The sequence below is a fragment of the Sphaeramia orbicularis genome, chromosome 18 (genome assembly GCF_902148855.1).
Source record: "Sphaeramia orbicularis chromosome 18, fSphaOr1.1, whole genome shotgun sequence".
Lineage (NCBI taxonomy): Eukaryota > Metazoa > Chordata > Actinopteri > Kurtiformes > Apogonidae > Sphaeramia > Sphaeramia orbicularis.
The window spans coordinates 7,359,261-7,386,709 of record NC_043974.1 but is presented as its reverse complement, the minus strand read 5'-3'; the positions used below and the strand labels follow the sequence as shown (position 1 = coordinate 7,386,709).

General features: G+C 38.4%; 2 protein-coding genes across 4 annotated transcripts in view; both read left to right on the top strand.

Annotated features, from left to right (window-relative positions):
- col4a6 (collagen, type IV, alpha 6) overlaps positions 1-3,311 on the top strand; it is a 197,995-nt gene extending 194,684 nt beyond the window's left edge. For all 3 annotated transcript variants that reach the window (XM_030162034.1, XM_030162032.1, XM_030162033.1), the window contains one exon: positions 346-3,311. In XM_030162034.1, the coding sequence (XP_030017894.1) occupies positions 346-606 (261 nt within the window). In that variant the 3' untranslated portion in view covers positions 607-3,311. The remainder of the gene's footprint in view (positions 1-345) is intronic.
- Positions 3,312-4,149: 838 nt separating this feature from the next.
- Positions 4,150-20,259, top strand: ankrd46b (ankyrin repeat domain 46b). The gene is made up of 4 exons (XM_030162047.1): positions 4,150-4,249; positions 6,003-6,345; positions 9,857-10,015; positions 19,161-20,259. The coding sequence occupies exons 2-4, from the start codon at positions 6,035-6,037 to the stop codon at positions 19,375-19,377; spliced, it is 687 nt and encodes a 228-aa protein (XP_030017907.1). The 5' UTR covers positions 4,150-4,249; positions 6,003-6,034; the 3' UTR covers positions 19,378-20,259.
- Positions 20,260-27,449: the final 7,190 nt, after the last annotated feature.

Here is a 27,449-nt window from a genome sequence, read left to right as displayed (position 1 = left end):
TGACATTAATCCTAATTTACTAATCTACCAGTAGTCCATCAACATTAATGGGTTTTATGTATATATAGCAAATTTCAAGTGAATTTTCAGTGGAAAAAAAAAACAAAGTTATGTAAATATAAAAAGTTGTCTTATTATCATCACTCTTTAAAACTGCCATTTAGATGCAGTATTTTATCTAATAACACATATTGATTTTGAAATTGAAGGATTTGTTAGATGCAAATTTTGTGCATTTGCTCAAAAATAATCTTATCTCCCAAATTATGTAAGAAAACTTGAAAACATAACAGCCAAACACTACCAAAAATGCTACAAAACAAAAATTCTCTTCCCCTCTGACAGCATACTGCGGCCGGTGCCGAAGGTGGCGGTCAGTCCCTGGTGTCTCCTGGATCCTGTCTGGAAGATTTCCGTGCAACACCTTTCATTGAGTGCAATGGTGCCAAGGGTACCTGCCACTACTTTGCCAATAAGTACAGCTTCTGGCTCACCACTGTGGATCCCAGAGAGGAGTTTGTGTTTTCACCAGCACAGGAAACCCTCAAGGGAGGCCAGGAGCGCTCCAAAGTCAGCCGTTGCCAAGTCTGCAGCAAGATCTTGTAGTATGAGGAGGAGGTGATGGATGGTGGTTTTGGAACACCTCAAAGAAAAGAAAGAAAGTTGTTGATGATGGAGGATGAATGATTTACAAAGAAACCTATAGAAAACAAGAACATGTGACTGAAAAAAAGCCGCTCTTCACTTCATTGGTGGTTTAAGAGTATTTGATCCCTTTTAGGAATGAAATGGGAGGGAGGAGATGACAAGAGAAGGGGGCTGGTGTGATTGCTTGTCTCTCAATTATCACTGACAATGGTGCTATTTTATGTTTTTTGTGTTTAATTTTGTTTGTTTTCTCGTTATGGTTTTGGCGAGAATCATTCTCGGCTACCTCGGAGAGTGCCACCCCTTTGGATAGCGCTGCATGGCGTACACATCAGGGTAGTATGTCTGCTTCAGCTTGGTCAGTTTGGTGTTTTTTTATCGTAGAAAGACAGTCTCATCAGCTGTCTGTCACACTCTTCTCTGGACTGATCAAACTGAAGCTGACTTCAGCCCAATCTGATCCGGGGTTAAACACATCTCTAGTAAAATGGCCTCCTTTAAATATGCAGCTTTGTGTTCACTGCTTCTGCAACCACTGTGTCTGCAGTGGGACCACAGCTGCTCCCTCAGTAACCACTGTACTGGTGCTTTTGCATGACACATTTATTTTAATGCAGTAGATAAATCACAGACATTGGAAAGGTCTGTGAGATAAAGTAGTTTGTCTCATTTGACGTTTGCAATTTGAAAGGGGCAATTTGTACGATTTAACAATTAACTCCACGTATCAGCAAAACTAGCAAACTTTTGACTAATTTTGTGTTGCCATTAGCTACACTAAAGATCACTTTTGAATTGTCCAAAGAGTTAGTACATCTGGTTTGTTTATTTGTTTGTCTTATTTGTTTTGTTGATCAGTGGTCTGACCCACTTCTGAACTTCTATTTCTTATCCTTTTTTCCATGAAGTACAAAGTGGTCGTACAAGATGAGACAGGTCCAGCTGATTAGCATGCTAACTTTTTGCCATACAATACATTCACATAAATGAACAAATTGCCCCTTTAATATGCATTTATGAGCTTGGATTCTGATCCGGCACAATCGAGAATGACTTGGCTAATGTTTTCATTTGAAATTTATCTGAAATTACACAACATTTTCCTATGTAAATGTTTCAAATCATATCAAGTAAATGTTTAAAAAATGATTTAATCTCATTGGAGTAACTGTGGACAAAAGGCTGCATTACACAATAAGAAACTGACCTAAAAAGTAATGAACATCAAATTAAGCTTTGGAAAATTCTCAGCAATAATATCAATCTATGCATGATATTTTTTTATAACACAAAACTACCAGTACAGTTCCTCTACTTTACTATGCATTTTTCACATGTCATGTGCTAGTAATTTCATAATATGTATCTTTGGTGTTCAAGAGCAACTTGAAAGGTGGTATTTTAGATTAATTCATGTGAAACTACATGCAATAAACAAAAAGGCAAACCAGCACTTTTCCTCAAAGTTGCCAAACTGAAACAGTAATAAATGACTTGAATGGGAACATCCATTCAAAACTATTGCACTGATGTGGACTGCTTCAATGGGTTACAATGATAAACAAGTCAAAGGGGCACGTTTCACCTCCCTATCCACATTCACATGCTTTTTTACTTTTCTGTTATGACCAAATTAGTGTTAATTTTTGTCAACATTAGCCCTTAATTCATACCAAAACTGCAACAGGAAGGATATCATTCACCAAACATAACAAACACTTTTAAATGTTAATTATTGCTGTATATAGTGCTTAATTCCCAGTATGTTAGAGTAAGTCTATAATGCTGTTAGCTTCTTGTTAGGGACCGAGCCGAAAGGTAAGGCCCTCTCATTTTTATTTGGATTTTTTTCCAGTCTCTGTGTTATTTCACTGTCTGTGGATTCAAAAAATGAGGAAAGAGGAAAGTGTTTTGTTTTATTGATTATGAAATTAGTTTTCCACCTTTAGATGTAATTTTGCAGTCAATCTAAAACTGGAGAAGAATGAGAACATGGAACAGAAGTATATAAAAACTTGCTATAACACATTGTTGAAATTTAGTTTGGTTGAAAATGAACTTAAAGGTTTTAAATAAGAGAATATGAATCTACATTTCTCTATAAACTCTATCCATGGACAGTGGAAGCTACTGGATGACTTGTAACCACTATGACCACTGTATCTAGCACATAGCTCTGTCTCTCTGCTGGTAGCCCTCATTTAATTCCTGTTTTATTTTCTCCTTCTTTTGTCGGCATTTGTTGTTTTGTAATCTAGACTGTAATTATTTTACTTAAGTCACGATACTATCCCCTGGTTTTATTTACTGAGATGGGAGGGAATGGGAAGATAATGATTTGTACATTAAATATTATAATAAAAAATGCCTTTAGAAATGTGTTTTTATATGGATATATATCCACCGCTGATGATTTAACAGACAGACAGAATAACAGTTTTTATTGTCTGGTTTTTAGTTCATGTTCAACGCCGAAAGTTAAGACCTTTATGCAGCATCACACTCTTAAGTGCCTGGAGTGACAGAAAAGAAATGCAGTTTTCCTCAAAGAGGATTCATGACAAAAAGAAAAATAGGTAAAAACAAGGTATTACATATCTGTTAATGTAATGTGTATTTCTGTGCTCACACACTTTGAAATAAAGTCTGAAAACTAACTGAAATGGGAGTCCAGAGCTTTTATCCATATACTGTGTTAGCAGTGGGTATTTATTTGTTCTTCTTCTTCTCATTCTTCTTTTTGTGTGTAAGTGTATGTTCTTTCATTGATAAGACCTACATGGTAGCTTTAACCCTCAAAAATCTAAACAGCCATTGGCCACCAAAAAGCATCTACTGATCTGAAATGTTTAAAAATTTTTCAACTACTAATTATATCAATACATTAAAATAATTCAAGTAAAATTCCTCAACGTTTCTTTGTAATCTAATTTGACCTGTTTGGACATTCAGAGGCTCTGCAGGGAACATGGAAACACTGCCATCTTCTGCAACATTGATTCACCAGTAAAACTCATGTAGTTTAAATTACAGTGGTTGTGGATTCTTATTTTTATGTTCAGTAAATGATATTTTTGGTTAAACAAGTCACTTTTTCTTCAGTTTGCTCTGATACAATAACCTTTGAATTTACTCTATTTACCCTATTATTATATGAGAATACATGCTTTGTTTGAACATGCAAACATGACACAGTTGTGCATAACATTAACATATATGACCTTAAACTAATTACCAAGGAATCTGTTAAAACTTGAAAGACAAGACTGTGCCTATTTTTATGTCCTCATATCTATCTCAAACTTTATACTTTAATTCTTATACTTTTAAGAACGTTTATTTCTACCTGCCTTTTCTTTTGCACTGGTGTGTTGCATATTGCTGCTGTAAACTGTTAAATTTCCCTATGGTGGGATCAATGAATTCTTATCTTATCTTACCTACTGTTCACGGTACTAACAGCAAAATAAGGAGTGTAAGGATACACCAGTAGGGGGCGATAATACTACGCCATTAAAGCTAAATCGAAGAAGAAGAGCAGAGTCACAACAAACAAACGAGCGAAGTAAATTTCTTCGGCTGAATTGGAACCTATTAACAGGTAAATAATTAAACTAAAACCAAACGAGAGTCTAAATAGTGAATTATTTATGTGTAGGTAGTTGTTAAGTCTCAACTGTAAAGATTTCTGTGGAGCGTTAGCTTATATGCTAACATCATAGGGCTAGCTTGTATGCTATCTCTAATATCTACTATTAACCAAAGATTCTGCAAAAAAATTGCAAAAGTCGGTAAAAACATACAATCTGTTATCTCATCGTGATAAAGGTATACTAGATAGTGGCTTGGTTTTGTTGTATGTATAACTGCAAAGTAATAAATGCTAAAGTCGTTGTAGCTACAGTTAGCTAGCTTTTAATGTTAGCTGTAATGGTCTATAAAACAACATAAACATCCCGATGTATTAGGATGTGCTTCGAAGATGTGATGTGATATGATTTCGTATTGTCGTTTGTAGTATTAAAGATAGTCCTTAATTTCTTGTTATTACGATAAAGTTGCTAGCTGTCTTTATATTTGGCTAAATATACTGATAGGGTATCCAAATGTAATAATGAAATATAACAGGACTGCGTAGGCTGTGAAGACGAACAGTTTTTATCTTCATGTTTGTTCAGGCCCACTTTTTTTTTTTTTTTTAATTAGCAATATTTCTATCAAAAGCTGAGTATAGCAAGATTCAGTTTTTAATTATAAAACCAAGTGTTTACGGGATGCGCTGTAACTTATTGATACACCTCTGCATTTTCTGCACCGTGATGAAAAGATGCAGGAAGGATTACAAGAAACTTGCCAGTTTTTTTTTTTATGTCCATGTAATAAACCTAGGTGCAGGTCATTGTAGATATATCCCTTTTACAGTTAATAAGAAACACACATATCAGGGGTGTCAAAATCATTTTAGGTTAGGGGCCACAGTCAGCCCAATTTGATCTCAAGCGGGCCTTATTTTTTCTCTTTTAGTGTGAAAAAAGTAAAATTACATCATAGAAGTGTGAATTACCTGAAATTTCTTAAGAATAATAAGTGCAATTTACTAATATAACAGTATAACTTCACATGTTTTTCTTTGTTTTCTTGCTAAATTGTAAGTGTAATTTTAACAATATTATGCCTCAGTTTATTATTTACACATACATGGGTAGTGTAATGTACATTACAACTGATAGATCACAGTGGATCTGCAAATACACAAAACATTCAGTAACAGCCAGAATATTGGTAGAATTACACTTATTTTATATTAGTTACCTTTTGTGAAAGGATCGTTTGTAAATGTTAACATTTTTATGTAATTTTACTTTTTTGTACTAAAAAAAGAGAACTTATAGTGTTCATTATTTATAGGTTCTTATGCTTTAATTTTACTGGTCCCTTCCACTTTTCCATCATATCGAGCTGTAGGTGACCCCTCAATTGATAATATCTGGGCTGTATGTGTGACACCCCTGACATATATTAATAATGACTAAATAGAGGTGTAAAATTTTGTTGGAGTTCATTATTTGTTTTCATATTTGTTAATACATTTATTAAATGTAAAAATTAAATTTTCTCACTTGGGGTCTCTCAATTAAATGAAGATGGAGTAAATTACACTAGGAAATGGGCTGTTATGTTGAATAAAATTATGGATTTATTGAAAGTGGACAAATCAACACAATACAATGGTGGGGCTGTTTTGTTTTATATTAGAGCCTTAACATACTATTGGGTTCTCCTTTTTCAGTTTATGTTTGTGCATGTTTAGAGACATTACATCTTCTGTTTTTTTCTTCTGATTCTCATTATAGGTACGCTGGAATTTTCTGATACCCACTCGGACATGTCCTATGTCTTCATCAACGATTCGTCGCAGACCACGGTGCCCCTTCTGCAGGCCTGCATCGATGGAGACCTGCCTTTCGCTAAAAGGCTCCTGGAGACTGGATGTGACCCAAACATCCGGGACAACCGAGGCCGCACAGGCTTACACTTAGCTGCTGCTCGTGGAAATGTCGAGATATGTCGCCTCCTACACAAGTTTGGGGCTGACCTGTTAGCAACAGATTATCAGGGGAATACAGCACTGCATCTCTGTGGACATGTGGACACTATTCAGTTTCTGGTGTCCAACGGGCTAAAGATTGATATCTGGTAAGAGATTAAATAGTTCCAGGTTATCAAATTCCTTGTTCCTTGATAACCTGCTGAGACATGGCCTAAACCGAATGCCCAGGCCCATAATGACTGATACAACAACTTTTAATTGTTTACACTACTTTATGTCTCTTGTAAGTAGAGGTGTCACGATATGAAAATTTCATATCACTGTTGTTGTGACCAAAATTATCACGGTTATCATTATTATCGTGGTATTGTTGAAATGTACTCAAAATATTCAAAAAGTTCTAAGACACACACTGAAATAATTTAACCAAGTTTTATTTTGGAAAAAAAACAACTAATAAAATAACACGCACAATGTACTTTCTGTTGGCAGAAGCATTACATGTTAACATGTTAACATGTAAACATCAAACGTACAAAAGTGCATTAAAGATGGCATCTTATGGTCATAAGAGGTAACTGCACTTTGTGCAAATTGTAGATAAGAACCAAGAATACTTTTCTTTACATTCAGCACTTAGCATTTAATGTGTAAGACTAGATCTAGTCTTACACATTTGAGAACTGGTACAGACAGAACACTTTCACTGTTTCTCTCCGGAGCGCTGTCCGTGCGGGTCCCTTCCGCCATGTTTTCAGAGGCCAAACATTGCAAATTGTGCATGCACACCTAGAGTGCTGCTGCTTCTCCAGGAAATGAGCAGTATCACCATGAGTTTTTTAAAATGCGGTAATTAAACACGGTTTTAATGGTAAGTAGAATTTGAAACGGTGGTACGTTAGGAATTTTACCGCAGTTTAGCATTATACCAGTAATCATTACATCCCTAGTCGTAAGCATTTCTCATCAGTTTTGATTTCATTTTTCATTCAACTGCTTTTTAAAGCTAGTTTGCCAGATTAGTTTTTGTTTAGTTTTAGTCTTTTTTTTGTAATATTAGGCATTTCTTTTGGATAGGAAGAAAAAGGAAGGAAAAAGTATTATAAAGTGATCCAAGACAAACATTAAATAGTCTCTTCACCCAGGACTTTGGGAATTGGAAGAACTTGAGGATTTTTCCTGTTGAGAGATGATCCACATATTTCATCATCTTTGACTACAAGGTGCATATTCTTATTACTGCTATCTATGACATAAAACTGGTACAGCTAAATTTGGAAAATATCCACCAAATATAACAGGCTTATATATGAAAGAAATTTACCAAGGTATACACGAAAAACATTTAGTCATTAGTTTTGTAGTTTTTGATCGTACTATCCAGGTTCAGTTCACTAAAACGTTTATTTACACCTATTTTTTTTTTTTTTTTTAAATAATCTGCAAGAATGATATTCTTACCAGGATTTACAATTAAATCACACATTTTTTAATTATGAGATTCCCAAATATAATATACATTCATAGAGGACAGTGATTCCCATTTCAATATGTCATTGGCCTTGCTCTGCCAATGGCTTATTTCATGGCTTTTGATTTCAAAATAAAGTAAGATTAAGCAGTTAGATTGTTTGCAGGGGAAGTCACATCACATCTTCTCCATAGAAAACACTGCCAAAATACTTCTGGTTCAGTTATTTAGCGTCACTCTCGTCCATCAGTTTAAGAAACTACAGGGAGTTTTTATCAAGTTACAATTTTTGCTATTGAGGGGGAAAATGCAGGAAATTGAACACCAGCAAAAATGGCTCAGGCGCCTTCGTTTCATCTGTATTTTTTGCACTTCAACTTTGTTTACAATAGTAGATTGAAAAAGACTCAAAACAACACCAATAACAAATAAATCATGTTAAGTCACACAATGGCATAAATGCAGTGGAAACTGCTTGTTGAGATCACTTTGTCCAAATTGATCACTGTCAGCAGATGATCGTACTAACTGAAGTGTTATAATCTGTTATTGGTCTGTCAGTCTGACATTCAGTTATACTAGTTAAAATAAGGTTCATGTTTGATGAACTGCTCTAATGGTGGTTTTTAGTGATATATTGGGACATTGTTTTGTTGCTACATACACATTGTCATAAGATGAAATTCCCAATATCACTGACCTCGAAGTAAAAGTGGGGTGGTCTGTGTAACTTGTATTTTCATCCTGATTATTTGGCAATCCAGTAATATCCAGTAATATTACATTAACAATGTTAACGTCGCTATCAGAGTACTATGGTGTTGAATGTTATTGCTAAGTTAATCCACAGCTGTCATCTGCTGTAGTTGTAGTAGTAATAATAATAGCTGCTTCTACTGCCTTGTTAGCTGAAAAAACTTTCAGTTTGGTTGAAAATCAACTCCTCTTCATAACATCAGGATCACAAACAACATATGATGTGATTTTGTGTCAATATTTTTTTCTGTAATTTGACCTAACTACTACATTCCTAACTAGTGCATTTCCTGTGTTTCATCCATTCTGTTGGCTACCTGTGCGCTGCATCTGAATGTCACTCGAATGTCAGCCTATACGAGCTGTAATATGTGCTAATACCATTACTAATGACATCATTGATACAGAATGTGGACATATTTGTGAAATCTTTAAAACTACAGTACATGACACCATGGTCATCCAAACTATAATCATACCCAAAGTAAATGTGCTGTGCCACCCTATAAACAAGAGTCTATTGTTGTTACTGTAGCTGTAATTTTAGTCTCATGGCCAATATCTGTAGAATAGCTTTTTGAGTAACCATGGTGTGTCAGGTTATTGTCTTGACTGTGTCTGACTTATTCACCATTCTACTAACACATAAGATCAGTCATCACATCAAAATGAAATGAAGCTGAGACTGTTGTGTATCCAAAACCACCATTTTCTTTTTCCTTCTTACTTTAAGGCTGTTTGGCATCTTTAGAAGTGTACATCTTATTTCTCTTATTTTGCACAGTACACTATTAACAGAACACCTGTTATGTCACAGTCAAAGCAAACCATTTTATGACATCCTACTGTGCAGTAGTGTCCATAAAATGCTTTGAAGGCTGTAGTAACAGTAGTAAGAGTGTTTTTACACACAGGTTTGCAAGTAGCAAACAGAAGTAAGGGCACCTGTAGGAATTGTTTACATAAACTTCAGTTCTTAATTTCCCTCTACTACTACATTTAGGCTTTATGTTGTTAACCCACTACTTGTTCTCTTGTTTTAGTAACACAAACATTTAGTTTTCATGTTCTGTGTCTTTATTTTATTTTATTTTTTTACACCAAGTAACTGCAAGAAGTTATGCAAAAAGTTTAGGTTACCAAAAACTGAAAACTAATGTAGTTTTCAGAAATGCTGTCTTAGGTTCCAGTTCATAGGGGTCTATGAAAAGCAGCAAATGTGTGAATGTGTTTAATATTAAGAAAAGGTGATGTGATTGTTGTTAAGTTGTGGTGATCTGGATCAGATCGTTTCTTTGAATATATTTTGTAGACTAGACACAAGCTTCATTTGTAATGTGTTTTAACTGCTTCAAACTTGTATAATGTGTGTATTACTATGGATGTTCTGGGGTAACTGTCTTGTGTCTTTTGGTTGTCGTACATTGTAGCAACCACAATGGATCGACTCCTCTGGTGCTGGCAAAGAGACGTGGGGTTAACAAAGACGCCATCCGTCTGCTGGAGGGGCTAGAGGAGCAGGAGGTCAAAGGTTTCAACAGAGGACCACACTCCAAACTGGAGACCATGCAGATGGCTGATAGTGAGAGGTGAGCAGGAGTGGGGGTGCATCTAACATGTTACTTATAAGAAGAGACTGGGTAGATGAAAAAGGCAGGTGATGTTGCTTGAAACCAGTCAGTCCAGTTTATCAGTTATCTGCAGATGTGTGGAAACTCAGACTGAGAGGAATACTGAGCACTGTGACAAAAAAGTTTTACCAGTCATGATTACAGAGATTTTTCAGTTCATCGTACATGTAGTCAGGTCCATATCCAAGTATTTAGACAATAACATTTTGACGCTGCACACCACCACTGTGCTTTTTCAGCTTTAATTCAAGAAGGTGTGATGTTCTTTAGTCACCTGATTTCAGTCCAAAAGAGCAGCTTTTCAGACTAAATTGAGATAAGACATAAAAAGATCCACAAATAGAGATGTAATGGTACAGAAAAATTTTGGTTTGATACATTTTTGATACAGTGAAGAAGACCGGTGGGGGGGATGCACTCTGTAACTATCGAAAACTAAGGGTGAAACTTAACACGGTTTGACTGTCCCATTTGGCTTCTGCGCCTCTGTTATACTCTCTGTTATGTTTATCCCCCCTTATTGGCACCCCAACCTCAGAATAAAGTGTTTTTTGTTTTGTTTTTTGCAGCGGCGCTGCTGCAGAATGTATACAGGGGAAACCCTGCACATGGGTTCTGTTTGCGGCCACCCTGCTTCCCAAGTGTTTGCATTCTTCACATAGGCTCCATGTATTCATTCGGTACACCTCCGTATTGAATCTAAGGCCCCAAACCAAAACGCAAAACTGTTCAGTACAAACGAGTGCACCTTTACACCCCATCTACAAACAAGCTGCAAATGAATGTGGCCGTAGTAGAGACCTGACAAAGCATCTCCAGGGAGGGAACTCAGTGTTTAGTGATGTCCTTGGGTTCCAGATTTTAAGCACTCATTGACTGCAAAGGATTCTCACCCTAGTATTAATCCAAATATTTATAATAATCTTAGCTTGTTAAGTTACTTTTCAGTCTCTGAAAATGGAGGGACTATATTTAAATTGGTTATAATTGTTAAATGGTGAATGCAATATTTTTGTTAAACCCCTTGAATTAAAGGTAAATTTAAAGTCAACACTAAGTGTTACTTTGATTATTAGATCAGTTGATTGTTTCATTTCAGATCCACTGTGGTGGTGTACAGAGACAAAATTACAACATTTGGGTCACTGTCAATTTACTTGTGGACCTCAGTGTACAATGGAAAGTTTGATCTTACTCTGTTTTGTTTTGTTTTGTTTTGTTTTGTTTTGTAGTCTGAATGAGTGCAGTGAGAGCTGGACCAATTAGTTGGCAAATGTTGTTTGACAAACTATCAATATCAGCAGAAGACATTGGCAATAATGACTGATGGCTGCTAAATGGAATACCGACTCAAAATTATAGTTCAAAAATCACATCCAGCTAGATTTCTAAGGGTTAGTTTGGTGTTTAGTTCCATGTTTATTGATTAATTACTTTTTATGTTCAATGTTCAACGTTCGAAGAAGACCAGTCACAGCAAGGCAGAACACGTGTGTGAACAAGAGGGACCAAAATGGAAAAGTGAAGTTACAGGGAGCAGAGAGAAGGTGGAGGGATTTTAGGTACTTAAGGTCAACAGTCCAGAGCAACAGTGAGTGTGGAAAAGAGGTAAAGAACCATGTGCAAGCAAGTTGGAATGGGTGGAGAAAAGTGTCGGGTGTGTTTGATAAAAGAGTGTCAGCAAGAATGAAAGGAAAGGTGTATAAGACAGTGGTGAGATCAGCCATGTTGTATGGGTTAGAGATAGTGGCACTGTGGAAAAGACAAGAGGCAGAGCTTGGAGGAAGCAGAGGTTAAGATGCTGAGGAAGATGCATCTTCCAAGCCAAGATGGATCAGATCAGGAACGAGTACATCAGAGGAACAGCACATTAGATGTTTTGGAGAAAAAGTCAGAGAGGCCAGACTGAGATGGTTTTGACATGTACAGAGGAGGGATACTGAATATATTGGTCGAAGGATGCTGAGGTTGGAACTGCCAGGCAGGAGGTGTAGAGGAAGACCCAAGAGCAGATTCATGGATGTAGTGAAAGAGGACAGGAATGTAGTTGGTGTTAGAGAAGAGGATGCAGAGGATAGGGTTAAATGGAGGAAGATGATTCGCTGTGGCAACTCCTGAAGGGAACCGCTTAAAGGAAAAACAGAAGAAATTCAATGTTCAGTGTTTCAGATTTATTCACAGAGAAATTAATTTCTTGGACTTCATGTTTTACAGTTTCAGCAGTTTGTTGAAATTAAAGATAGTTACTGTAATTTTCATTGTCAACATTTTTTTGTGGAGTGATGCATAGGGTACCTACAGATGAAAATTTTAAATTATTCTAAATCTGGTGTATTTACGACAATATTGTTCCTTCATTAATATATACTGTCCCTTTCTAATCAGAAGACTGACTGGCTACTACGTTTTTACTGCTCTCAAGTATCGTATTGTATTGGCCTTTAAAAGTCCACTTTCTGTCACCCTCTGCTATGTTTACACCAACAGAAGATTACTTTCTTATTAGTTTAAGATGTGATGACCCTAAAATCTCTCGTATCATTTTAGCTCATGCCTCCAGAAGTGTCATTTCTTGTCTGAGACTTTGACTGGATTCTACAGTCACTGTCCTGTATTTGGCTTTGAGCAAAAAAGCACCTGCTAAATCAGGGGTGTCAAACATACAGCCCGTGGGCCAAAACCAACCTGCCAAATGGTACAACCCAGCCCATGGGATAAATTTCAGAAGTGTAGAAATTACACTTACGATATTAACAGTCAAAGGTGTTCAGGGGCTACATACACCTCAATGTGATATCAAGTTAAATCTATATCATAATACTGGAAGGGCTTAGAGTGTGTGTGTGTGTGTGTGTGTGTGTGTGTGTGTCGGCAGGATTCTGACAAATTCAGACGTTTTACCTGGCCAATTTGGTACCTTCAGTTGAGGAATAGACCCGTCTCCACATTAAACATCTTGGCAAGTTGATAGGACCAATATTTTCAGCGATATTAGTCATTTTGGAATAAAATTGCCTTACAGTCACGGGAGCGCAACGCTGCATGACCCGAAATGAAGCTAAAAGCAGTAATGCTGCATTTAATCCTGGCTTCGTCATGCATGCTGAGAGTAGGGTAGTTTCGGTGTTCAATGACCAGGCGGGTTTCTTCTCAAACTGTTTGTTTATTATTAAACATGCTGCAGCTTACAGAACACAAATGGGTAACTGGCACTCAGGGCTCGTGACTGCGACTGAATTACGGTCGCATGCGCCTGAGAATTTTGGTAGTGCGACTGTTTTTGAGATTACGATCGCACGGTGCACCAATAAAAAAATGAGCGAAAATTAATACGTGCGCCTAGAATAATGGCTGCAGAAGTAACTCGTCAGCTGAAAATAAACAAGTTCCACGCCCCGCTGACTGAAGCAGAAAATCTAGTCCCCGCCCCCTCGCGTGCGCAGGCGGCATGAACAAAGGGATCAAATAACTCCACCGACGTTTGAAACAATCTCCCGCCAAACCCGGTTAGTAGCGCTGGCGTTGTTCCAAGTATTTTCCCATGACGTAATGTATCCTGCAAGTCAGATGATCATGTTGTGCGAATCAACTTGCTACACGATCAGCTGACCGTAACCAGCGAATCGAGGGGCTAATGAATAAACAACAAGCGGTATCCAGACGTGTACATGATTCGTCAAAAGTTTCTTCCTCAAAAGTTGGTTGTTGCAAATAATGGTGTGATTCGTCTTTCTTCTCCAAGAACCAACTAAAGTATATACCACACATTGACAATTGTTTTGCACCTGTGTCAGTGTAAGCTTTTTCTTTCATACTCTATTCAAATACTTTATTCTAGGTTGTTAACATTGCTTAAATACATATAGGAATATTACTTGGTATGGCCAAGAGTTTTGCTTGTTCTCCAAATTTTTTATATAATAGTGGTGCGCCTAGATTTTAGCCTGTGCTCCTAACTTTTTAGGGTTAGGAGCACAGTGCTCCTAGGTCAAAAAGTTAATTTTGAGCCCTGCTGGCACTTGACATCTAGAAAGTGTGAAGTTTTTTTCTTCTGTCAACACAATCCAAAGATACTTCTTGTTTGGACAGACTTCAAAATAAATGCACTTTCTGAAATTATCCATCCATCCGTCCGTCCATCCATCCATTATCCACCGCTTATCCAGGGCCGGGTCGCTGGGGTAACAGTCTAAGCAGGGATGCCCAGACTTCCCTCTCCCCAGACACCTCCTCCAGCTCTTCCGGGGGGACCCCGAGGCGTTCCCAGGCCAGCCGAGAGACATAGTCTCTCCAACGTCTTCTAGGTCTTCCCCGAGGTCTCCTCCCGGTGGGACATGCCCGGAACACCTCCCCAGGGAGGCGTCCAGGAGGCATCCAAAACAGATGCCCGAGCCACCTCAGCTGGCCCCTCTCGATGTGGAGGAGCAGCGGCTCTACTCCGAGCTCCTCCCTGGTGGCTGAGCTCTTCACCCTATCCCTAAGGGTGCGCCCAGCCACCCTGCGGAGGAAACTCATTTCGACCGCTTGTATCCGGGATCTTGTCCTTTCGGTCATGCCCTAAGCTCATGACCATAGGTGAGGGTAGGAACGTAGACTGACCGGTAAATCGAGAGCTTCGCCTCTCAGCTCAGCTCCTTCTTTACCACAACCAACCGATACAGTGACTCACATCACTGCAGACGCTGCACCGATCCGTCTGTCAATCTCACGCTCCATCCTTCCCTTACTCGTGAACAAGACCCCAAGATACTTAAACTCCTCCACTTGGGGCAAAGACTCTCCGCCAACCCGGAGAGGGCAGACCACCTTTTTCCGGTCAAGAACCATGGCCTCAGATTTGGAGGCGCTGATCCTCATCCCACTCGCTTCACACTCGGCTGCAAACCGCCCCAGGGCACGCTGAAGGTCCAGGCTCGATGAGGCCAACAGGACAACGTCATCTGCAAAAAGCAGAGATGAAATCCTGTGTATTTCTGAAATTACTTAGGCCTAAATTAAAGCGTTTTCTCTTCATAATGATCAGCTTTGTTAAGACTCTCTTTTACTATTCACAATCAACTGAAATATCTGAAAATAAATAAATAATGCATCCTTTTAATATAAACTTAACCCAATATGAATTGCCTGGTGTTCTTTAACTCAAATGAATTAGTCACAACAGAGGTACACTATATTGCCAAAAGTATTTGCTCACCTGCCTTGACTCGCATATGAATTTAAGTGCCATCCCATTCCTAGTCTATGGGGTTCAATATGACGTCGGTCCACCCTTTGCAGCTATAACAGCTTCAACTCTTCTGAGAAGGCTGTCCACAAGGTTTAGGAGTGTGTTCATGGGAATTTTTGACCATTCTTCCAGAAGCGCATTTGTGAGGTCACACACTGATGTTGGACAAGGAGGCCTGGCTCTCAGTCTCCACTCTAATTCATCCCAAAGGTGTTCTATCGGGTTGAGGTCAGGACTCTGTGCAGGCCAATCAAGTTCATCCGCACCAGACTCTGTCATCCATGTCTTTATGGACCTTGCTTTGTGCACTGGTGCACAGTCATGTTGGAAGAGGAAGGGGCCAGCTCCAAACTGTTCCCACAAAGTTGGAGCATGGAATTGTCCAAAATGTCTTGGTATGCTAAAGCATTCACAGTTCCTTTCACTGGAACTAAGGGACCAGGCCCAGCTCCTGAAAAACAACCCTACACCATAATCCCCCCTCCACCAAACTTTACACTTGGCACAATGCGGTCCGACAAGTATCGTTCTCCTGGCAACCGTCAAACCCAGATCCATCCATCAGATTGCCAGATGGAGAAGCGCGATTCGTCACTCCAGAGAATGCGCCTCCACTGCTCTAGCGTCCAGTGGCGGTGTGCTTTACACCACTGCATCCGGCGCTTTGCATTGTACTTGGTGATGTATGGCTTGGATGCAGCTGCTTGGCCACGGAAACCCATTCCATGAAGCTCTCTGCGCACTGTTCTTGAGTTAATCTGAAGGACACATGAAGTTCAATTCAAATCCAGACTCAAAACTCACCTTTTCAGAATAGCCTACCCCCCATAAACTCTAATCTCCATTCTACTACTTCATTTCTATATATAGTAATTATTTGTTTTAATCTGTTTATTTCTTTGTATTTTATGGATTGTTTGTTTTATCTTGTTGTACAGTGTCCTTGGGTGTCTTGAAAGGCGCTTATAAATAAAATGTATTATTATTATCATTATTATTAAGTTTGGAGGACTGTAGCGATTGACTCTTTAGAAAGTTGGCGACCTCTTCGCACTATGCGCCTCAGCATCCGCTGAACCCGCTCCATCAGTTTACGTGGCCTACCACTTCGTGGCTGAGTTGTTGTCGTTCCCAAACACTTCCACTTTCTTATAATACAGCTGACAGTTGACTGTGGAATATTTATATTTGACTCTGGATTTGTTGCACAGGTGGCATCCTATCACAGTTCCACGCTGGAATTCACTGAGCTCCTGAGTGACCCATTCTTTCACAAATGTTTGTAAAAGCAGTCCGCATGCCTAGGTGCTTGATTTTATACACCTATGGCCATGGAAGTGATTGGAACACCTGATTATTCGGATGGGTGAGCGAATACTTTTGGCAATATAGTGTATTTCAGCCTGACCACACTGGGAATCTGGCTGGGACCCAAGTCTGGCTGTAAACTGGGCCATTAGATGAGGCTACATTACCTTTGTCTGAAATAAAAACTTTATGAAAGTTTTAAGTGGTGATATTTTTTTTTCTTTTTTTTTGGGGGGGGGGGGGGGGGGGGCACAATGCCCTTCCCCACAGTTTAAAAAAAAATCCCTAAGGAAACCCTGAGAGAGATAGGTAAGGTACTCCCACCACCCTGGTCTTACAAACTATTCACACCCCACCCCCTTCTGTGTGCTTCGTGTATACCTCACAATTTCACTCTGCAGGCACGCCTGGGTATTCGTACCATATATTAATTGCCATCTACATTTTAAAGAATGACTTACCAAACAATTTTTATGTCACTTGTAAAATATAGACTAACATTTTTTTTTCCCAAAAGCCAACTCTCCCCAGCATAAAAACTACCACATTTAGAACACATGGTTCCTCACGGGCCATATACGAGTAATAACATAATATCCCATAAATAATGACAACTCCAAATTTTCTCCTTGCTCTAATTTGAAAAAAAAGTCAAATTGCATTATGAAATTATTTACATTTACAAATCCTGTCGCAAAATGTGACTAACCTGAACAAATGAGAAACCTGAAATTTCTTAAGAAAAATTTTTGCAATTTTAACAATATTCTGCCTGTTATAAATGTTTTCTGCATTTGTAGATTGACTGTGATCTGTAATTTGTGTTAATAGTAAGATGAGACGTAATATTGGTGTATATGGTTGTTGAGGTTATTCCCATTTTCATAAAGTAATTTAACTTTCACACTAAAACAAAGAGTTTAGATTATTAGTCATAGCAGGGCTGGACTGAGACTCATTTTCAGCCCTGGAGTTTCATACCTCAGACCGGCCCACTTTAGGTCACGACCAATTATTATTAAAATCATGTAATTATAACCTTACATGTTATCTTCATCTGTCTCATTTCTGACTAGTGGTTCAGAGTTCTGCTGCTGAGCTGCTCCCTCTGTCATCATTCCCTGAGTAGACTCTGCTCTCCTTTTCACACTTCCTCCACTTTCCCAAGACTCACCTGCACCTGTATCACAATAAAAAATATCTACAGACATTTTGACTTACTTAACCAATTAAGATATTTACATTGGCAAAATATGCAGGCTTATTTCATATTCATGCTATTGCCTTTCAATTGTGGGCTTTGTGTATTTACTGTTTCACTTTTAATGATAAAAATTAAAATAGGTCAGGACTATCGTTTGGGTATAGAAAGTGGTTTTACTGGAACTAATGCTTGTTCACACAGTCTGTTCCAACAGCTCACCTTTTCCTTCCATACTGACAGGAGCAATCCCCTCATCACTGCTGGCTCCGGGCTCTGCTTCTGACACTAAATCACATTTTAAAAATGGTCATAATTCTCAGCACAAATCTTCTATTTTGCAAAGCTTTCGTGTCAGTTTCATTCATGTAGTTCTGAATCATCTAGCATCTCAGAGCACCTTTCATATTGAACAGGCCTACACCATACTGTTCATGGTAGCCTATTCATTCTAATAATATTCACTCTATGAGCAGTCCTACCTGCCCACTCTGGACTTGTGGGCTCATGGCTGGTGTCTGGTGCTGGATCTGCTTTCTGACTCTGAGGAGCTACAAGACAAAGTTTTCCAGTTATGTGGCGTCACATCATAGTATTTAAATTGCATGACGTTATGTTACACGTCACAATGCCACACAATTCATTGACTCGATAATTAACTAGCTTGAAAGGTGGTTTACCCATTTCATCGTCCTCATTAGTTGTTTCCAACCGGGAGGTCGTTTTTGTGAAAAAGTTGCCGATTTTGGCACATTTGGCTGTGTTTGCTTCAAGAGCTTTCCTCTTTTTAATTTTTGCCTTCTCTGTGCCACCCTGGCTCTTTTTATTATTCATGTTTCAAACAGCAAACACAGCTGACCATCGAGATAGCCTACAGAGCAGAGATCGTATATGCTACACAGCTACAGTATAGCGCTATTAACCGTATGCAGGGACATATGTCAGGTCATGGTGCGTCTGCAAAAAAGAGGAAGAAAAAAAAAAACAGCTTGCTAGTAGAGGGGGTGGCAGCCCAGGAACAGCGGTTGCAGATCAACCCAGTGCTATGACTGAACACACTCCCCCCCCACCCCCAAAATAAATAAATAAAAAAAATATTTAATATATATTTAAAGTGAACTCCGGCCCTCACAGCCTAAATATTATACTGGCCCACCGGGAATTGTCCCGGTCCTCCCGATTAGCCAATCCGGGCCTGATTCATAGGTTTTTATGCCTATTATGTTACTGGTCCGCCCACTTGAGACAGCATTGGGCTGAATGTGGCCCCTGGACTAAAATGAGTTTGGCACACTTGTGCTAAATCTAAAAGAGACAGTCAACCCTTCTAAATCGTCATCCTCCTCCTCCTCCTGTCTTCTTTTCAGTGCAATGGAAAGCCATTCCTTACTCAACCCCAACCTGCAGAGCACCGAGGGCGTCCTGTCCAGCTTCAGGACCACCTGGCAGGAGTTTGTGGAGGACCTGGGCTTCTGGAGGGTCCTGCTGCTGCTGGTGGTCATCGCCCTGCTCTCCCTGGGCATCGCTTACTACGTCAGCGGGGTCCTGCCTTTCTCCACCAGTCAGCTGGAGCTGGTGCACTGAGAGGGGATGGGGAAACGCCAAACAAACCTACGAGGGAGTAAAAGTCAAGTCTGGCTGTTCATACCACAGAAATTCACATTTTGTTTTATTCTCAGCTGACATACTCCTTGTTTCTGTTATCTAAACAAGAAGACAGTTAATTGTATTGTCAGTAAGAAGTAATACAAAACACATTCTCAACTCAAAAATGTTAGAAAGCAACTTGATGGTTGTGAGGTGAGTAACAGACTCATATTATGACTCATACTGCAAGCATTATGTCAGTTTTGTTTTATATTGTGTATCATAGCCCCTTTAAAACAATATCATATTTCAAGCTACTTATGGAAAATAATTAGTGGGAGAGTATTACGTTGTATAATGTCTTTATTTCACTTCTGTTATCTGTTACATGCTGTACATTGCTGATATTTTATGTATTTGTTTCTCTTGTTTGATTTGTTTATTATGTTATTTATCACTTCTGTTTTCTTTTCCATTCATATGATTTTCTATACTAAGTACTGTATCCCTGCTGTCTTTACCCTTTTTGCTTTTGAAGACTACATCTATCCTTTAACAAATAATTCATTCTGCCTGGAAACGGTTTCAATCTGCTTATCTACAGATTAGCAAAGCACCTTGAATGTGTGCCTTTTGACAGAGAGCTTTGTGTTTTACTGCAGCTCATCCGGACACTCCCACCTAAAGCATGCTGCTTTGTTGCATTAAAGTGTTCTAAATGTCAATGCTTCTACACTGTAGGATAACAGCAGCAGAGTGATGATTTATTTGTTGTATATTCATTTTATCCTTGTAAATCATGTCTCTTTTATTTGTTGTAGGTTTCCCACTGTTGATTTAGTGTGGACAAGTAATTTAACATAATAAAATGAATAATGTTAAGTGTATGTGTGAATTAAATAACATTATCTTAACTCTGTAAGATGCAGCCATCAGTTAATACAGTAGAAAATGTCAAAGATCAATTATTTAATCCATCAGTAAAGTTTTTTAGGCATCATTGATAAGATACCTAGGTACTGTTCTTATGAGTTTTTATTTTCAGACTGTTTGCTTATGTTTTTTTCATCAAAGTCCAGTTTATCATAGGTGGCTGGATTTCAGCAATATGACTGGATCACGATATAAAATAACATTAGATAATGATCTGGATTATACCTTAAGTATGCATTGTACATCAACTTCTCATCATACACTGATAAGCTATGTGTTGAAGTGTTTGGGTTCTAGCACAATTGGATGCCCGATGTCTTCGTCCAACTTGGTAGAACAACATAACCTATGAAGATGAGGCCTTTGGAGACCTCGTACTCTGGTGTAAGTGGAAAAAAAAAAAAAAAAAAAAATAGATTGTTAGCTGGTATAGCCACTCCCTTCCATAGATATTCAGTGTCTTCTTCAAAGTTCTGCTTTGCTGTCTAGTCCCCTTAATAGCCCACTAAATAATCAGTGTGGTCTTTTAGGTATGTGAATGGGGTGCACTGGGGGTGAAGCATGAAGATGGGGACCCTCTACTAGTGGCCATATTATTGATTCTCATCCAGATCTAAGAACCACAAAACAAATCAACTCATGCTGGTTAGGGAATGTAACACCAATATGGGTGTTTAGTCAGGACATGGGTGGCAGGGATTCCTAGATTTTAATTTCTTAAACATAGAAAATGCACAGGCACTATACTCTTAACTGTGTGTTTCTGAATGAAAGATTTAACCTTTATATAGATAGATAGATAGATAGATAGATAGATAGATAGATAGATAGATAGATACTTTATTGATCCTTTGCAGGAAATTGCTTTGTTACAACAGCAGCAGTACAAGAAAAAAAAAACACGCTGACCCATCACGTGAACATCCCACAAACAACCATCAATGGAACAAATAAATAATAAACAGAATAAAAGATATATATATATATATATATATATATATATATATATATATATATATATGTACAATACAAGTAATGTAAGTAATACAATAACCTAAAACACCTAACACACCTAAGTATGCACAGCATACAATAATTTATCGCACAGCGATATTAAAAAGTCTAATAGCAGCAAGGCAGGAAGGACCTCCTACTGCGTTCAGTCCTGGACCGAGGGGGGGTCAGTCTGTGGCTGAAGGTGCTCTCTCTGAACACCTCAAGATGGTGCAGTGGGTGAGATGCGTTCTTCAAAATAGAGTCCAGTTTCCTGAGCATTCTCATCCCAGCCACCTGCTGAACTGTGTCCAGTCCAGACAAATAGCACCCTGGCCAAGAGGTCAGCAAATAACAAACGAAGAGGTCAATAAATACATGTTAAAATTGATTGCAAGTATAAAATCAAAATAACAAGTAGTTGACAGGATTGTAAGCAGTTTAATTATTTGAAGTGTGATTGTTGGTGGTCATGGTAGTGATTTAAAAACACAGAGAAATGATATACATATGGGGGTTGGTTGTGAAGTTACTGGTGTTCATACAAGAGTCCTTATACAAACAAGCCTTAAAAACATTTGATCAAAAGCCAGCAAAATGGCACAGCTGGATAGATATCAAGGTCCTAGTCCAACATTAGGTTTGTTGATTTAATAAAGTTATGTCGACGTGTATTTCTCAGTCTCTGTATTTAGATCTAATTAGCATATATGTGAAGTATGTACAGCACTAAAAACAAAAGCTTCAGGGAAAAACAGCATCTATAAACCAAAGTGGTAGTATTTAGTGGGACCTCCCTTGGCACTTAACATGTCTTTAAACCTTTTCTTCAGAATGAGATTCATTGCATTCATTTTCTGATGTTTTTTTTTTACCAGGTCTTATTCATGACGTCAGATGAGAAAATGTCACATGAGAAGTGTGTGCGTGCGTACGTGCAAGTGAATTTTCTTAATTTTATTGTTGTATGTGAAGAAAAGAGGATGAGAAATAAATGTATGCTGATTTCCACCCTGTGAAAACAAAAACGCTAGAGGAGGCCTATGACATCTGCACAGTACTGTGTTAGGACAGATTGTACGAGTACTGGACCCAGATGCAAGACCCTCAGACAGGAGTACAATTAAAAGGGATTTATTAGAAATAGTCAGAGTAACAGGTTCACACAGAGAGGTAATGAATATAACTTCAGCTGGACTGAGATGGGGAATCGTCTCGGCTTCGGATCTTAAGTGAACCACGTTACGGCCCAGGTCGGGACCACACGAGGGGAACCCGACTAGGAGAGAGCAAAGGAGAATCAGAGGGCAGACCAGATCATACACGGGCAGACAATCAGACAGGCAAACGTACATAGGGTCAGGCAGGCTCACGTACCAATAGTCCAGGCAGGGGTCAAAACCAGGAAAAGGCACCAAGGCGGAGGAACAGACAGGGGTCAGGCGTATACTCAGGTGTGATGGACAAACCAGGTCGAAGACAGACGAGCAGGCAGACGAGGAACAGGCAGAGTCGGAGGTCGATGGGCAAAACAGGCAAGCAGGATCAAAAACCGCTGGTAAGTTATCACACCAAGGGTTGAAAACGAACTGGCACCGACCAGGGGAAAACACAGGGTTTAAATACACAAGAGGGCGGGAAGACAATTGGACACAGGTGGAGACAATCAGGGAGGAGGCAGGTAATCAGGGCAAAGGTGAAGACAAAGAGGAAATAAAGACACCAGACAAGACACATGAGGGAAACTAACAAAATAAAACAGGAAACAACACACAAGACAGACAAAACAAGTAAAAGTCCAGGGACTGATATGACATACTGTATATTTTACTCCATTTTTAATTAACATACCAATATAATCAAAGTAAAAAATGACAACATTTTAAAGATGGTACGATGTGCTTTTACAGATTTATTATTAACTTTCGAAAGTTTGGTTCAGGCTTGTATATTCACATTTGCAGTAGAATAGCACAATGACTTTACAGTAGTTTTCTTTAAAAGATTACATGAATCCAACAAATGCATTTTATCTTAGCTGTAAGCTACGAGGTGAGTGAACCCTGGATCATCTCTGGATCTGCTGCTGTGGTCCTGCTCCTTTCCTGCCTTCACTGTCATCACTCATTTATCCATATAGCTGTGATAGTGTCTATTGTATAGTTACATAGATGGTAGAGGTTTCTATTATTGGTACTAAAAGCTGCAGAAGTAGTACGTCCACTGTTAGTACTTGTGTTTGGCGTACTAGTATTGACAGATATGGACATTTTGTGTAGCTATTGGTAATTATTAGCACCAGCTGATCTACTTTTTACCAGTTCTAGTTCACTTTGCTGTGCATCCATGTGTCTCCCCTTATTTCCCCTCTTCTCCCCCCTCGCCAATTTCTCTCCCTCTTCCTTTACCCTCTCTCTTTAACCCCAACTGGTCAAGGCAGACAACCACCCTTCAGGAGTCTGGGTCTGTTTGAGGTTTCTGCCTGTTAAAAGGAAGTTTCCCCGCCACTGTCATGAAGTGTTTGCTCTTGAAGGATTCTGTTCGATTTCTGTAAATTGGCTTGAGAGTCTGGTTTCGACCATCTCTATATGTAAAGTGTCTTGAGATAACTTTTGTTATGCTTTGGCGCTATATAAATAAAATGTGATTGATTGATTGATTGATTGATTAGTCCAAGTACTCACCCCATTCTACAGTCCGCAGCCAGGGGCTTCTCAGAATCCATGCCAGTGTCTCGATATGTGCCCGCTGTCTCTCTGGCATCACCACAGCAGCCTATTATGGAAACAGATGGATCTTATGCTATTCATGTTATTTACATCCCACAAAACTGCATTTTTTTCCCCTTCGGTGTACATTTGAAAAGGCATCTAATGTTGTCTGTGGAAAAGAAATGCTGTCATTTGAAAAGTTTGTGCTTATTGATAGGATGGGGAAGGAAGATGGATTTTCACTGCATAACTGTACTTCGCCAAATGGGTACTTGCTCATTCTAGAAAGACATTCCTATGTTAAACGTCATTGGTGTAGACACTAAGTCACTCAAACATGTCTGACCAATGGGGTAGCATCCACCCACTGTAGGATGATTGTGTCAAAATGTTTCAATAAAAAAAATACTTAAAAACTTTTTACACTTCAAAGAAAAAAACATGTTCAAATACAATGTTTTGTACGGTGGCCCAGAGGTGCAACAGGCCAAAAAATTATCCACTAGACGAAAAAAATTATCTACTACAAGAAAAAAAAAAAGAGAACAGCCTAAAAAAAATTATCCACTAGATGAAAAAAATTATCTACTACAAGAAAAAAAAGAGAACAGCCTAAAAAAATTATCCACGAGATGAAAAAAATTATCTACTACAAAAAAAGAGAGAGAACAGCCCAAAAAACTTATCCACTATAAGGAAAAAAAAAAAAGAGAGAACAGCCTAAAAAAATTGTCCACTAGGCAAAAAAATTATCTACTGCAAGAAAAAAAGAGAACAGCCTAAAAAAAATTATCCACTATAAGAAAAAAAAGAGAACAGCCTAAAAAAAATTATCCACTAGATGAAAAAAAAATCCCCTATAAGAAAGAAAACAGACCAGCCAAAAAAATTATCCACTAAAAGAAAAAAAAAAAGAGAACAGGCAAAAAAAAAAATATATCTACTAGCCCAAAAAATTATTCACTATAAGAAAAAAAAGGACAGGTGAAAAAAATTATCTACTATGAGAAAAAAAAAAAAGAGAGCAGCCCAAAAAAATATCCACTATAAGAAAAAAAACCCATCATCCACCTTTTCAATTACGGGGGCGCTGTTTACCCGAAAGGTGCCTTGCTTTAAAATTAAGGCCACCACAAAAAATAAAAGGATAGGCTGAAAAATTTTAAGGCTTTCGGCTAATGTGGCTAATGCTAAGGAAGTACCCCACCGGAAGTGGAGGTCGTGCGCTAAAAAATAAAGTTATTTTAAAATATAGATATTTACATTAATATAGTTTGCAAAGCAGTTAAATGATTAAATACGGTTCCAGTGTCTGCTCAAGGTTAGGCATGGGCGTTAAATGGTTAAGGTTAGGGTATGGTTGGGGTTAGTTTTCAGTGGTAAATGGCCCTTGTGTGCACTGTGTGAAGGTTAGTTGCTAAGCTAATGCTAACGCGAAAAGTTGACGGCAACTTTGTGAACTACCAGTGCGAGTAAACAATTGTGTGATTACGGTGTTGAATTGTTCAACTGCCTGACATTCAATATCATTTTTGATGAATATTCGCTACAAGAAGTTCTAAAATTATTTTATTTTGAGAGGAGGAGAAGAGGAGCTTCCTGTGGAGCTCCACTATGGCATCGCCCATTTGTTGAGAGACAGCGAGTGCATATTGCGGCACCGACACCTGGTGCCGTGGCACCTCGGCTGGTGCGGCACCACGGTTGATGCCGCGAGGTGCCGTGACGTACCGCGGTACCACGGCTCGGTGCCAACCACTTGCCGTGGCACCGCGGTGCCGCAGCTCGGTGCCAGGTACCCCAGCACGGCACCGCGTACCATGGCTCGGTACCACAGCTCAGCTCGTTGCCAGGTGCCGAGGCACTGCGGTACCACGGCACACATCTTTATCTCCACAAAATGTCCTTCTTGATCTAGTGTTAGTGAAGACACTCCGTTTGAGTTGAGGAGGAGAGGTCTACCTGCAAACAAATGGGCGATGCCATGATAGTGGAGCTCCACAGGAAGCTCCTCTTCTCCTCCTCTCAAAATAAAATAACACAAAGTTGCCGTCAACTTTTCGCGTTAGCATTAGCTTAGCAACGAACCTTCACACAGTGCACACAAGGGCCATTTACCACTGAAAACTAACCCCAACCATACCCTAACCTTAACCATTTAACGCCCATGCCTAACCTTGAGCAGACACTGGAACCGTATTTAATCATTTAACTGCTTTGCAAACTATATTAATGTAAATATCTATATTTTAAAATAACTTTATTTTTTAGCGCACGACCTCCACTTCCGGTGGGGTACTTCCTTAGCATTAGCCACATTAGCCGAAAGCCTTAAAATTTTTCAGCCTGTCCTTTTATTTTTTGTGGTGGTCTTAATTTTAAAGCAAGGCACCTTTCGGGTAAACAGCGCCCCCGTAATTGAAAAGGTGGATGATGTTTTTTTTTTCTTATAGTGGATATTTTTTGGGCTGCTCTCTTTTTTTTCTCATAGTAGATAATTTTTTTCACCTGTTCTTTTTTTTTTTTTTTTCTTATATTGAATAATTTTTTGGGCTAGTAGATAATTTTTTTTGCCTGTTCTCTTTTTTTTTTTCTTTTAGTGGATAATTTTTTTGGCTGGTCTCTTTTTTTTCTTATAGGGGATTTTTTTTTCATGTAGTGGATAATTTTTTTAGGCTGTTCTCTTTTTTTCTTATAGTGGATAATTTTTTGGGGCTGTTCTCTGTTTTTTTCTTGTAGTAGATAATTTTTTTCATCTAGTGGATAATTTTTTTAGGCTGTTCTCTTTTTTTTATAGTGGATAATTTTTTTTGGGCTGTTCTCTTTTTTTTCTTGTAGTAGATTTTTTTTTTCATCTAGTGGATAATTTTTTTAGGCTGTTCTCTTTTTTTCTTATAGTGGATAATTTTTTTGGGCTCTTCTCTTTTTTTTCTTGTAGTAGATAATTTTTTTCATCTAGTGGATAATTTTTTTAGGCTGTTCTCTTTTTTTTTCTTGTAGTAGATAATTTTTTTCATCTAGTGGATAATTTTTTGGCCTGTTGCACCTCTGGGCCACCGTAGTTTTGAACCTCAAATATTTTTTTTATTGAAGTGAAAGGGTTTTTTTATTGATTTTTTTTTTTTTTTGATTGAAGTGAAGGGTTTTTTTTTTTTTATTATTAGAAATATAAATTTTTTTTTAGCCTACGGATCATATGGTCCAAATACAAAAAAGATGATTTCAATCCAAAAAAAAAAAGTCAATCAAAAAATAACTAACTTCAATTTAAAAAATATATTCCTTATATATATCCTTTTCGACCGTGCAAAATTCAGACTTGTATGTGCTTGAAGATAGATTCTGTCCATTTAAATGTTAATTTGTTTATGTCTTAATTTGCTGTGTTTTGTTTTATTTTCTTTGCATGTTCGAAATAAAATTAAAAAAATA